The 11,828-nt window shown below is 69.5% G+C and overlaps 7 protein-coding genes across 7 annotated transcripts in view; 4 read left to right on the forward strand and 3 right to left on the reverse strand.

The window, feature by feature from the left end:
- Positions 1-231: 231 nt before the first annotated feature.
- On the forward strand, positions 232-1,320 carry MICPUCDRAFT_57363 (Drug/Metabolite transporter superfamily; the record flags this gene model as incomplete). Its single annotated transcript, XM_003057749.1, has 1 exon — positions 232-1,320. One exon carries the CDS (start codon positions 232-234, stop codon positions 1,318-1,320), a length of 1,089 nt encoding a protein of 362 aa, XP_003057795.1.
- Positions 1,321-1,396: 76 nt separating this feature from the next.
- MICPUCDRAFT_33033 (ATP-binding cassette superfamily) lies at positions 1,397-3,205 on the reverse strand (the record flags this gene model as incomplete). Its single annotated transcript, XM_003058115.1, has 2 exons — positions 1,397-2,233; positions 2,318-3,205. The coding sequence occupies 2 exons, from the start codon at positions 3,203-3,205 to the stop codon at positions 1,397-1,399; spliced, it is 1,725 nt and encodes a 574-aa protein (XP_003058161.1).
- A 643-nt stretch (positions 3,206-3,848) lies between these two features.
- On the reverse strand, positions 3,849-4,961 carry ASN3 (asparagine synthase; the record flags this gene model as incomplete). Its single annotated transcript, XM_003058116.1, has 1 exon — positions 3,849-4,961. The coding sequence occupies one exon, from the start codon at positions 4,959-4,961 to the stop codon at positions 3,849-3,851; it is 1,113 nt and encodes a 370-aa protein (XP_003058162.1).
- Positions 4,962-5,062: 101 nt separating this feature from the next.
- On the forward strand, positions 5,063-7,382 carry XK-RPE (sugar kinase and ribulose phosphate 3 epimerase, fused; the record flags this gene model as incomplete). The annotated part of the gene is made up of 1 exon (XM_003057750.1): positions 5,063-7,382. Exon 1 carries the CDS (start codon positions 5,103-5,105, stop codon positions 7,380-7,382), a length of 2,280 nt encoding a protein of 759 aa, XP_003057796.1. The 5' UTR covers positions 5,063-5,102.
- A 165-nt stretch (positions 7,383-7,547) lies between these two features.
- MICPUCDRAFT_57367 (folate-biopterin transporter family) lies at positions 7,548-9,101 on the forward strand (the record flags this gene model as incomplete). The annotated part of the gene is made up of 1 exon (XM_003057751.1): positions 7,548-9,101. The coding sequence occupies one exon, from the start codon at positions 7,548-7,550 to the stop codon at positions 9,099-9,101; it is 1,554 nt and encodes a 517-aa protein (XP_003057797.1).
- Positions 9,102-9,215: 114 nt separating this feature from the next.
- MICPUCDRAFT_26402 (uncharacterized protein) lies at positions 9,216-9,755 on the reverse strand (the record flags this gene model as incomplete). The annotated part of the gene is made up of 1 exon (XM_003058117.1): positions 9,216-9,755. A coding segment is annotated over exon 1 (501 nt), but the record flags the coding sequence as incomplete, so codon positions are not given.
- Positions 9,756-10,379: 624 nt separating this feature from the next.
- MICPUCDRAFT_67435 (uncharacterized protein) overlaps positions 10,380-11,828 on the forward strand; it is a gene marked incomplete at its 5' end in the record, with an annotated part of 2,100 nt that continues 651 nt past the window's right edge. The window contains one exon of the mRNA XM_003057752.1: positions 10,380-11,457. Coding sequence (XP_003057798.1) covers positions 10,380-11,457 — 1,078 coding nt within the window. The remainder of the gene's footprint in view (positions 11,458-11,828) is intronic.

The following is an 11,828-nucleotide window of genomic DNA, read 5'->3' on the forward strand; positions in this document are numbered from 1 at the left end:
GCGCCGTCTTCTGCCGCGCGGGCACGATCAATTGGTGTTACAGCGCTGAGAGCTGCGACTCTGCGACTCTTGGAGGTGACAGTTTGGTACGTAAGGTTGTGGGCCGTTGTCGACGCAGCAGTGCGGATGTTACTGTACAGCGACGCGACGCGTCGTCGGCTCGCTCGAGGCACTCCTCCTCCGCGTCGCGCGCCGTCGAACGCGCGGCACCTCCCGCCGCCCTCTCTCGCGATGGGCGCCGCGAGCTCGAAGAAGATGGCCGCGAACAAAGAGGCCAAGCTCGCGGTCGCGGTCTCCGGGATCTTCTTCGCGTTCTCCTACTTCGCGGTGCTGCAGGAGGACGTGTATCGCGCGTCGTACGCGGTCCCGGGCGCAGGGCGCGGCGCCACGGAGAAGTTCACGTCCACGTTCCTCGTCCTCGCGGTCGAGCGCGGCGTGAACGCGCTCGCGGGCGCGATCGGTCTCGCGCTCGTGGGCGGCAGCGGCATCCGAGTCCCGCGACGCCAGATCCTCACGTCCGGCGTGTCGCAGATGCTCGCGATGGCGTCCGCGAACGAGGCGCTGCGGTACGTCTCGTACGCGACGCAAGTGCTCGGGAAGTCGTGCAAGATGGTCCCGGTCATGATCGGCGGCGTCGCCGCGGGGCGAAAGTTCCCGCGCGCGCAGTACCTCCAAGTCCTCGCGATCACCCTCGGGGTTGCGGTGTTCAACTTTGGGAAGAAGGCGTCGTCATCGGGGAAAGGCGCCGGCGGCGACAGCGCGTACGGCCTCGGCCTCATCGGCGCGTCGCTCGTCATGGACTTCGTCACCGCGTCGTTGCAGGACCGCGTGAAGAGCGCGACGCGAAGGCTGAACCCGGGTGAGAAGCACGCGAAGACGTCGATGTTCGAGTCGATGTTGTACACGAATGCGTCCGGCGTCGTCGTCGCGCTCGCGCTCGCGGCGCGCACGGGACAGCTGTCCTCCGGCGTGGCGTTCTGCTCCCGGCACCCGGAGGCGACGCGCGTCGTGATGAATTACGCGCTCGCGTCCGTCGTCGGGCAGCTGTTCATTTACTTCACGATAACCGAGTTCGATCCGCTCGTGTTGAGCGGCGTCACGACGACGAGGAAGATTTTCTCCACCGTGTACTCCGTGCTTCGCGACCCGGATCCTAAAAACGCGCTGACTCGGACGCAGTGGACCGGGTGCGGCGTCGTGTTCGCCGCGTTAGGGTACGATGTCCTGGAGAAGTTCGTGAAGGGTGGGGGGAAGAAAAAAATCGGCGGCGGCGGGGACGGCGAGGCGCCGAGGCGGAGCGCGCGGAAGAAGGAGTTGTAGTACCAATCTCTTCGCCGCGCCAAATAAACTTATGTGTACAATTCGTTTCAACTCGTCTATCGCCTTCGCGTCGTCGTCACCGCGACACCGCGACGGGCTCTTCGTCCAAGCTCCCGGTGACGACGATCTCAACCGCCGCGCCCTCTTCCTCGTCGAACGACGACTCGACGATGATGGCCCCGCTCTCTTTCACCAACGCGGTCGCGTCCCCCGCGACGACCTCGTGCTCAAAGTCCGCGTCGGAGAGCCCGTAGCAATTCTCCATGAACATCTCCCCGGCTTTCACCCTGACGACGTGGCTCGGCTCCAACGCCTCGCAGAACTCTTTGTTGTGCGACACCGCGAAGACGGTCCCTTCCCACCCGCGCAGGCCGTCCGTCAGCGCGTTCACCGCGCCGATGTCGAGGTGGTTGGACGGCTCGTCGAGCAGCAGAACGTTCCTCGGGCGAAGCACGAACGCCGCGAGCGCGACGCGCGCCTTTTCTCCGCCGCTCAACGACCCGATCGTCCGAAGCGCCATGTGGCCGCTCATCCCGAGCGCGCCGAGCGCGTTCCTCGCCTTTTCCTCCTTCAGAAGCGCGTCGTCCTCTCTCGCGGACGCGAGCACGTAATCCAGCGCTCTCTCCGCGGACGGGAGCTCCTGCGCGAGGTCCTGCGAGAAGACGCCGATTTTCACGCGTTCGCCCACGACGCGTTCGCCGCCGACGACGGGCAACGTCCCGGCGAGCGATTTCAACAGCGTCGACTTCCCCGCGCCGTTCGGGCCGAGGACGACGATCCGCTGCCCGCGCTCGAGCTTCAGCGCGCCCTGCAAGATGGGCGCCCTCGCGTCGTACCCGAGCTTCGCACCGCCGCCCGGGCCCGGGCCTCGCAGCTCGAGGACGTCGTTGTCCGACGCCGGCGGGTCCATGAGCTTGAGGATCATCTTCGACGCGTCACCGGCGGCGCCGTCGCTGAACGACGCCGTCGCCGCGGACTCGTTCTTCCTCATCTCGACGCGGAGCTTCTCGAGGAGCTTCGCTCTGCTCTGCGCCTGGCTCGCCTTGCTCGCGTTCGCGCTGAACCGGCGAACGAAATCCTCCAACTCCGCGGCTTCGACGCGCTGCTTCTCGTACAACGCCTTCGCGACGCGTATGCGCTCGTCCCTCGCCTCTAAGAACGCGGTGTAGTTGCCGACGTACCAGTGCAGCCCTTTCCCTCGCACCTCCGCGATGTGCGAGCACGCGCCGTCGAGGAGTTCCTTCTCGTGCGACACGATCACCGTCGTCGACGGAGACGATTTGATCCACGCGCTCAGCCACTTTTTCGACGCCTCGTCGAGGTGGTTCGTGGGCTCATCCAGGAGCAACAGGCCGTTGTCCTGCGACCCCGCGGGGGATAACAAGAGCCTCGCGAGCGCGACGCGCATCTGCCACCCGCCGGATAAGTCGTCGCACACCACGTCCCACTGCGACCTCGCGAACCCGAGGCCGTCGAGCACGCTCGCGATGCGTTTCTCCGCGCCGTTGCCGCCGGCGGCGTCGAACTCTTCCAACGCCGCCATGTACGCGTCCGCGCCCTTGCACGCCTCTTCCACCTCCGCGCTCTCGCACTGAAGCTCCGCGGCTCTCAGCGCCGCCTCCGCGGCGTTGATTCGCGTCATCCGCGCCCGCGCTTCTTGGTACACCGTGAGCTCGCTTCCGCTCACCGCGGTCTGTTCGAAGTACCCGACCTCGAGGTCCGAAGAGATGGCGATCGCGCCGTCGTCGAGCGCGCGTCGTCCCGCGATGCATTTCAGCAGCGTCGACTTCCCGCAGCCGTTGCCGCCGACGAGGCCGACGACCTGGGACTTCATGACGGTCATCGAGCCGTCGCGGAGGAGGTCCGTGTCCGCGACGGAGAGCATCACGTCCGTGAGTTTCATCGCCGCGCCGGAGGCGTCGCCGTAGGGCACGCGGAGCTCGTCCTCCTCGGACCGTCGCTTCGGCGGCGTCGTCGTCGGCTTCGGCGTCGTCGTCGTCGGCGTCGTTCCGGCGCGGGAGGACGCGTCGTTGGTCTTCGGCGGCGGCGGCGGCGCGGACTTCGCCTTCCTCGCGCCTTTCTTCCCAGCCTTGCACGTCACCGTCGCGACGCCGCGGCGCGCGGGGACGCACGCGCGGCTCTTTCCGAGAGAACACGTCATCCATTCGGTGCCCGACGCGGACGACAGCGCGCGCGCGGACGCGGACGACATCGCGCGCGTGGGAGCGGAAGAGACGGGGTGGGCCTTCCGCGCGCGTGCGAACCGAGCGCGCGCGTGCGAGTTCGCGAGGAGAGCGCGCGCGTGTGCTCGCGCGCGTGCGTCGATGACGGTTCGCGGCGGCGCGTGTCGTGATTTATCATCATCGGCGGACGTTTCACGTGCGTTTCCGAGGCTCACAGCGACCGAGAGCTCTGACTGAAACGCCTTACGATAAATGTAGTATCGAGTACGCCGTACTCGGCGGCAAAAGAGGTCGAGCTCCGTCGCCGACGACGCCGCGCGTCGAAACGTAACGCACACGTCATCGCTACTCCCCGCCGGCTACGACTACTCGCTGCGCGGGGTACGCCCCGCACACGTCGCAAAACGTCGCGTCGCCGATCTCGAAGCGACACCCCGCGCAGCCTTCGCCGGGTCCCAGCCATTTTTTCGTCGGGTGTCTGAGGACGTCGTCTTCGCCGCCGCCGTCGCCGCCGCCGCCGCCGCCGCCGCCGAAAGCTTTTACGTACGCGCGGAAGTTCACCAGGTGCTCTTTGTTCTTGATCACCACCCCTCGCGCCGCCCACGCGTCTCTCTCCTCCTCGAACGCGTCGTCCGCGACGACTTCCGACCAGAACGCGTCGTTCGAGACGACGGCGACGCCCGAGCCGACCTCGATCGGATCCTTCCGTCGCCAACTCGCGACGGTGTCGAACGCGCGACGCAGCGGCAGCTTCCCCGCGACGTGCTCGATCGCGTCCCCTTCCAGGGTCAACCTGATCGGAACGACCCCGACGCAATCCGCGCGGTCCGTCTCCGCCGTCGCCCAACGCGCGAACGCGTCGGACGTAAACGGCGCGCGCGACGAGACGCCGCGAGCCGCCGCCAGCGCCGCCGTCGCGAACGTCCACGTCGCGCACATCTCGTCCCTCTTCCGCCTCCACGTCCCGGGCGGGTCGTCCTCGCCCCACGTGAACGAGTACCCGCCCAGGAGCTCGTCCGCGCCGTCGCCGACGACGGCGTCCTTCATCCCCAACGCCGCCGCGCGTCGCAACGCGGCGGCGACGACGAGCGCGTTCCGAAGCGTCATCCCGTCGAACGTCCGCAACGACTCGACGCACGACGGGAGGTACTCCGCGATGAGATCCGCGGGCGTGACCTCGACGACGTGGTGCGCGAGGCCGTGCTCGGCCGCGACCGCGGCGGCGAACGCGCGGTCGGGCGCGTCCGGCCCGCACAAGACCGTGATCGCGCACGCGTACGTCACGCCGAGATCCGCGCTCGCGCGCATTATCGCGGCGGTGTCGACGCCGCCGCTCAGGATGATGCACCGCGTGGGCGCCGCCGTGGTTGCGGCGACCGCGGCGACCGCGTCGAGCAGCTTCTCCCTGCACGCGCGCGCGACGACGTCATCCCTCGCGGCGGCGGCGGAGGCGCTCATCGGTGTGACGGCGCGGCGCGGAGGACTGATGACGCGACCGGCGGAAACTCCGAGACGTAGAAGAGTGTGCGACTGGTCGATCGAACTCTCCGTCAGTTCCGACGACGCGGCGACCGGACCGGACCGAACCGAACCTCCGCGATGGGCAGCGAGAAGTACGTCCTCGGGATCGACGGCGGCACCGGCGGCATCCGCGCCGGGCTCTTCGCCGTCGCGACCGGGGAGCCGATCGCGTTCGCGGACACGCCGTACGACACGTCGTACCCCAAGCCAGGGCACGCGGAGCAATCGCCTTCGGACTGGTGGGACGGCCTCGGCGCGAGCTCGCGGAAGGTTCTGCGCGAGTCCGGGATCGACCCGCGCGACGTCGCGGGCGTGTGCGTGGACACGACGTGCTGCACCGTCGTCGCGCTGGACGCGGACGCGAACGCGCTGAGGCCGGCGATCCTGTGGATGGACATGCGCGCGTCGGACCAGACGAAGCAAGTCCTCGCGACGCGCGATCCCGCGCTGAGCGTGAACGGCGACGGCGCCGGCCCGGTCAGCGCGGAGTGGATGATCCCGAAGGCGCTGTGGCTCGCGCAGTGCGAGCCGGAGACGTTCCGCGACGCGGCGATGATATGCGAGTACCAGGACTACGTGAACGTGAAGCTCACGGGGCGGTACTGCGGCTCCGCGAACAACGTCGCGGTGCGTTGGCACTTCGTCGACGGCCGCGGGCCGCCGACGTCTCTCCTGAAGTCGCTGAACATCCCGGAGCTCCTCGAGAAGTGGCCGAAAGACATCGTGGGGCTCGGCGACGTCGTCGGCGCGCTGACGCGCGACGCGGCGACGCACCTGGGCCTCCCCGCGGGCGTCCCCGTCGCGCAGGGCGGCGCCGACGCGTTCGTCGCGATGGTCGGCCTCGGGACGATCGAACCCGGGCAGCTCGCGCTCATCACCGGGAGCTCGCACTTGCACTTGGGCGTGACCGACCGCAGGTTTCACGGGCGAGGGATATGGGGCACGTACTCGTGCGCGCTCGTGGGGGGGCACGACGTCGTGGAGGGCGGGCAGACGTCCACGGGGTCCGTCGTGAACTGGTTTAAGACGTTGTGCGGCGGCGGCGATGGGTTTTACGACGAAGTGAACGCCGCCGCCGCGGAGGTGCCGCCCGGGTGCGAGGGTCTGGTCGTTCAGGAGCATCTGCAAGGAAACAGGACGCCGCACACGGACCCGCTCTCGCGCGGGGTCGTCTCCGGTCTGACGTTACGACACGGCCGCGCGCACGTGTTTCGCGCGATTTTGGAAGGGATCTCTTTCGGAACGCGTCTCATCTTCGACGCGATGGAAGCGAACGGGTACAAGCCGTCCGAGGTCGTCGTCGCCGGCGGCGCCACGCGAAGCGACCTGTGGCTGCAAATACACGCGGACGTCGCGAACGTGCCGTTCAAGCGGACGAAGTGCGCGGACGCGCCGGCGCTCGGGGCGGCGATCCTGGCGGCGGTCGGCGCGGGGTGTTACGCCACCGTCGCGGACGCCGCGCGCGCGATGGTGCACATGGAAGGGGTCGTGCACCCTCGACCGGAGGTGCACGCGCAGTACGCGAGGGCGTACGCGGCGTACAAGGCGACGTACCCGGCGTTGAGGCGCGTCATTCATCGGCAAGGGAGCGAGGCGGCGTTCGCGACGTCGGTCGACGACGCCGATGCCGCGACGGACGAAACCCCGGTCGCGAAGATCGCGCCGTCGCTGCTCGCGGCGGACCAAGGCGACCTCGCCGGGGAGGTCTCGCGGATGATTCACGACGGCGCGGACTGGCTGCACGTGGACATCATGGACGGACACTTCGTGAACAACCTCACGATCGGTCCCCCCGTGGTGGCGCATTTACGCGCGCGGGCGAGAGACGCGTTCTTGGACTGCCACCTCTCGTGCTCGAACCCGGGGTCGCTGATCGACGGCCTCGCCGCCGCGCGCGCGTCGAGCGTGACGTTTCACATCGAGGCCGTGGGCGGGGGCGACGGCGACGGCGACGCGACGAGCGAAGCCGCGGCGTTGGCGGCCACGATCCGCGCGCGCGGGATGCGCGCCGCCGTGGCGTTGAAGCCGTCCACGCCCATCGAGACCGTCTTCCCCCTCGTGGACGCGGACGCGGTCGACATGGTCCTGTGCCTCACCGTCGAGCCCGGGTTCGGCGGGCAGAAGTTCACCGCGAGCGTGTGCGATAAAGTCCGCGCGCTTCGACGGCGGCGGCCGCGGTTGGACATTCAGGTGGACGGCGGGTTGAACGAGGACACCGTCGTCGCGGCGGCGTGCGCGGGGGCGAACGTCGTGGTCGCCGGCAGCGCGGTGTTCGGTTCGGACGACCCGGGGAGGGTGATTCGGGGGTTGCGACGCGCGGTCGTGGACGCGCGGCGGACGAAGCCTTGGCTGGGGTGACGCGCGACGTGGGCGCGGTGAGTGCGCGGGAGTAGCGCGCGGGCGACACCGTGATACGAAGGTAGCACGCAGCACGGGCGAAAATGATAAAATCGCATCTCGTCTCGAACGCCCCGAGCGGAATTCATTTCGCGGCGCGCAGGGCGCCGTGTCGCCATCGCAATGATGGCGGCATGGCTCCGCGCCCGCGCGGGCGCGGAGGACGCGTATCTCTACCTCGTGTTCTTCCTCCTCTCCGCCGCGCAGGCGTTGCCCATCACCGCGACCGCGCTCGTGCTGAACGACGACCTCGGGATGCGATCTCGCCCCGAAGCTCTGAACGCGTACTTCGCCGTGGAGTTCAGCCTCAGCGCGCTGAAACCCGCGTGGGCGGCGCTGTCCGACCTCGCGCCGATACGCGGCAAGAGGCGCGTGCCGTACATGGTGCTCGGCGCGCTGTCGCACGCGCTCGCGCTGCAGTTTTACGCGCGCGTGCGAACGATCGCGCAGCTGTACGCCGCGGGCGTCGCGGCGTCGCTGACGTTCGCGATGTGCGAATCCGGCGCGGACGGGATGCTCGTCCAGCTCGGCGGCGGCGACGCGTCGCGCGCGATGAACCTCCAGGCGCGCGGGATGACGGCGAGGAACCTCGGCGGGCTCGTCGCGTCCGCGCTCAGCGTCCCGGCGCTGCTGTGGTTCTCGCCGCGGACGGTGATGTCGCTCGCGGGCGTGGTCGCGGTCGCCGCCGCGATGGCCGCGTCGCGCGCGCGCGAGGAGGCGTCGGCGTCGGCGCCGGCGCCGGCGGCGGGCGGCGACGGGCCGTCGTTCGTCCCGGTCCGCGGCGACGAGGAGGACGGCGAGGGCGACGACGAGGCTTCGGACGGAGGAAGAAGAGACGCGCGCCGCCGCCGCGGTCGATGGACCGCGCTGGCGTCGCGTCGCGTCGTCTGCGCGGCGGGATTCATCTTCCTCTCTCGCGTCGCGCCCACCGCCGGGGTTACGTACGACGCGTTCGCGTACAGCGTCTTCGCGCTCCCGAACTGGGCGTTCAGCGGCTTACTGCTCGTCTCCACGTTCGCCTCGGTGCTCGCATCGTGGGCGTACGACGCGTTGTCGCGTCGCGGCGGCGTCGACCTCGGCGCGACGGCGCTCCTCGGCGCGTGCGTCGACGCCGCGTGCGGGTTGACGCGCGTGAGCGTCGCGACGGCGGCGGCGCGCGGCGCGTCGTCGTCGACGCGGCGACGCGCGCCCGCGCCCGCGCTGATCGCGTCCGCGCTCGCGTCGTCGTTCGGGATGACGCTCAACTACGTCCCGACGCTGGCGCTCGCCGCGGCGGCCGCGCCGAGGGGGTTGGAGGCGGTCGGGTATTCGTCGTTGGTGTGCGTCGCGGACGCGGCTACGGCTATCGGGTCCGTCGTCGCCGCGCGCGCGACGACGGCGTTTCGATTGGGGGATCCGGGAGCGTCTCCGGGGTCTTCGGGGGGGAGGTCGTGGAAGGATCTGGACGTCTTCGTGTGGACGTGCGCGGGGTGTAAGCTGTTGCCGCTGCTAGCGCTGCCGCTAGTGGCGCGCGTCGTCGGCGACGCGAAACCGCGGCGGGGGGCGCGCGGCGACGAAGACGACGACGAAGACGAAGACGACCGCGGCGGCGACGGGAGCGAGGACGACGACGTCGGCGACGTCTTCGGCGAGGACGGCGACGATTTAGGCGCGCGTTTGTTAACGCGACGTGGTAGTTAGTGAGTTCTTAGATTAATCAGCGGCGACGGTGTTTAGCGAACGCGTCGCGGGTCGCTCGCGTCCGTCTCTCCTTCCCTCGCAAACAGAACGCGCGCGCGTTCTTCATCATTTTAGAATCGACTTTTCTTTCGCCGACACGAGCTCCTCGATCTTCTTCACGAACGCCTCGCTCATCTTCTGCACGTCCTTCTCCGCGCGATTCCCCTCGTCCTCGGTCATCGTCGCTTTCTTGATGACGTCCATCCCTTTCCTCCGCGCGTTCCTCACCGAGATCTTCGCCGTCTCCCCGGCTCTGTGGCACAGCTTCGCGACTTGCACCTTCGTCTCGTGCGTCATCTCCGGCACGGGCACGAGGAGCGTCCCGTCCCCGTCCTCTTGCGGGTTAAACCCCAACGGGCTCTCCGTGATCGCGTTTTGAACCGCGCCTTTCAGGGTCGGGTCGTATAACATAACCGCCAAAGTTTGAGCGTTACGCGCGGTCACCGACCCGAGGTTCCTCAGCGGCGTCGGCTCGCCGTACGCGTCCACGACGAGGCTCTCGAGCATCCCCGGCGACGCGCGTCCGGTGCGCAGTTTCCCGAGGTCCCGCTCCAGGGCTTCCACCGCGGCGTCCATGAGCGCCGAGACGACGGCTTTGTCGAACTCGACCACGGGGGCGTCGTCGGAGGCGTCGTCGGAGACGTCGTCGGAGGCGTCGGAGGCGTCGTCGTCGTCCGCCGCCGCGGACGCCGCGGACGCCGCGCCCTTGTCCTTCCCCTTTGCTTTTTTCTTTTTTCCGCGCACGTGCGCGAGCTCGTGGCGTCGCGTCGACGCCGCGCGCTCGACCGACGCGCGCGGGATCGACGCCGCCGCGATCGCGCTGACGCGTGAGCCCGCGGTGTGGTACGCCCTCGACGCGAACGCGCCGTGGCTCGCGCCGGCGGCGCGCGAAGACGACGACGACGACGAAGACGCGCGATCGTCCAAGAAGGATCCCTCCGTCGTCGTCGTCGTCGTCGTCGTCGTCGAGCGCGCGTCGCGTCCGAGCGCTCGGACGGGCGCGAACTCCGTCGCGACCGCCCACGCCCGGGACGATCGCAGCGCGCGCGACGCGTGTCGCATCGCCATCGTCCTCGGAGGGATGAAGTCCGAGAGGCGCGGAAACTTCGACGCGACGAGCGCGGCGCGTCGCGTTGTGCGCGCGTGACCGCGCCGCGTCGGAAGACTCGACGGACTCTCTCTCGAAAAAAATCTCCGAAGTTCCCGCCGAAACGAGATCGGTCCAGAACGCGTCGCGCGATGGCGTCGGCGCTGTCCTCGCGCGTCGCCGCGACGGACGTATCGTTCTCCCCGCGAACCCCCGCGCGCCGTCGCGCCTCGACGGATGCGAGACCGCGGAGATCGATTTCGCGCGGCGGCGGCGTGCGCGCGTCCGCCTCTCGGGGACGGGGGCAGGATCATCCGCTTTTCGACGTCGCCGCGCGTGACGTTTCGCGAAGCTACGCGACGTCGGTGGGAACGCCGACCGATCCGACGCCGACGCTCCCTCCCGGGACCATAGGCGGCGTCGTGTTCGTGTCGTCCTTCCTCGCCGCGCTTCTGAGGAAACGCGCGCGACGGAGCGGCTCCTCCTCGGACGCGGACCTGCGACGGAAGTTCCGCGGAGATCTCATACGTCAGCGACTGAAGCGCGCGGTCGGGAGGAACTGGATGGGCCAGACGATGAGCTTGGGCCGATCGAACGACGCGACCGAAGTGGACACGCGCGAGCGCGACTTCGCCGGAGACCGGCTGCGGAGCACGAGGGACATCGCGTTCGCGCGCGCGAGCGGGCTCGTCCGCGCGGACAAGACGAAACCGCGGGAGGAGGACGTCGCGTGGACGCTCGCGGCGACGCGACGCAACGCCGTCGCCGCCGCGGAATTCGCCGCGGTGTCCCGCGGGGAACGGCTCAACGGCGCGAGCATGACCTCGCCGCCGCGGTCGCAGTCGCAGTCGCGGCAACAACAACAACAGCAGCAGCAGTCGTCGACGGACGTCCCGATAACCCTGTGCGTGACGTGCCCGGTGCGGCCCGGCCAACGCGTCGCCGTCCTCGGAGAGCCCGCCGCGTTCGGCGGCTGGGACGCGAGCCGAGCCGCGCTGCTCGACCGCGTCGGCGAGGACCGGTGGCAGAAGGCGTGCCGCGTCCCGGCCGGCGAGATGGAGTACAGGTACGCGCTCGTGTACGTGCGACCGAACGGCGAGGTCGTGCTCGAGACCGAGGTGGGCGGGCCGAGAACGAGGAGGGTCTCATCAGACGCGGGGCCCGGGGGCGGGAACGCGTTGATGATCGACGAGACGTCGCCCGTCTTCGGCGCGCCAGCCGGCGCGTCGCCGGCGCGCGGCGAGAGGGCGCCGGCGCGGCGACCCCCGCGACGCGAGAAGAGGGAGAGCGAGGAGGTGATACGGAAGAGGGCGACGCGCGTCGCGGAGAGGCACGACGTGGACGTTGACACCGCGCTCGAGGTACTGCGGCTAGTGAAGAACGACGAGCGACTCGCCGGGAAGTTGCTGGGGACGATGACGCGCGGGATCGGCGGGCGGCGGCGGCGCGTCGCCGCCTCCGTCGCCGCGCCGCGCGGACGCGTGGCGTCCGACGACGCCGGTCGCGGAGGACGATCGCACCGCCGCCGCGGCCAACTCCGGGTCCGGGTACGACCCGGACGTGAGCGAGACGTTCATGTCGTCGGACGTGAAAGTCGTGGA

Source organism: Micromonas pusilla (assembly GCF_000151265.4).
Source record: "Micromonas pusilla CCMP1545 genomic scaffold MICPUCscaffold_4, whole genome shotgun sequence".
Taxonomy (NCBI): Eukaryota; Viridiplantae; Chlorophyta; class Mamiellophyceae; order Mamiellales; family Mamiellaceae; genus Micromonas; species Micromonas pusilla.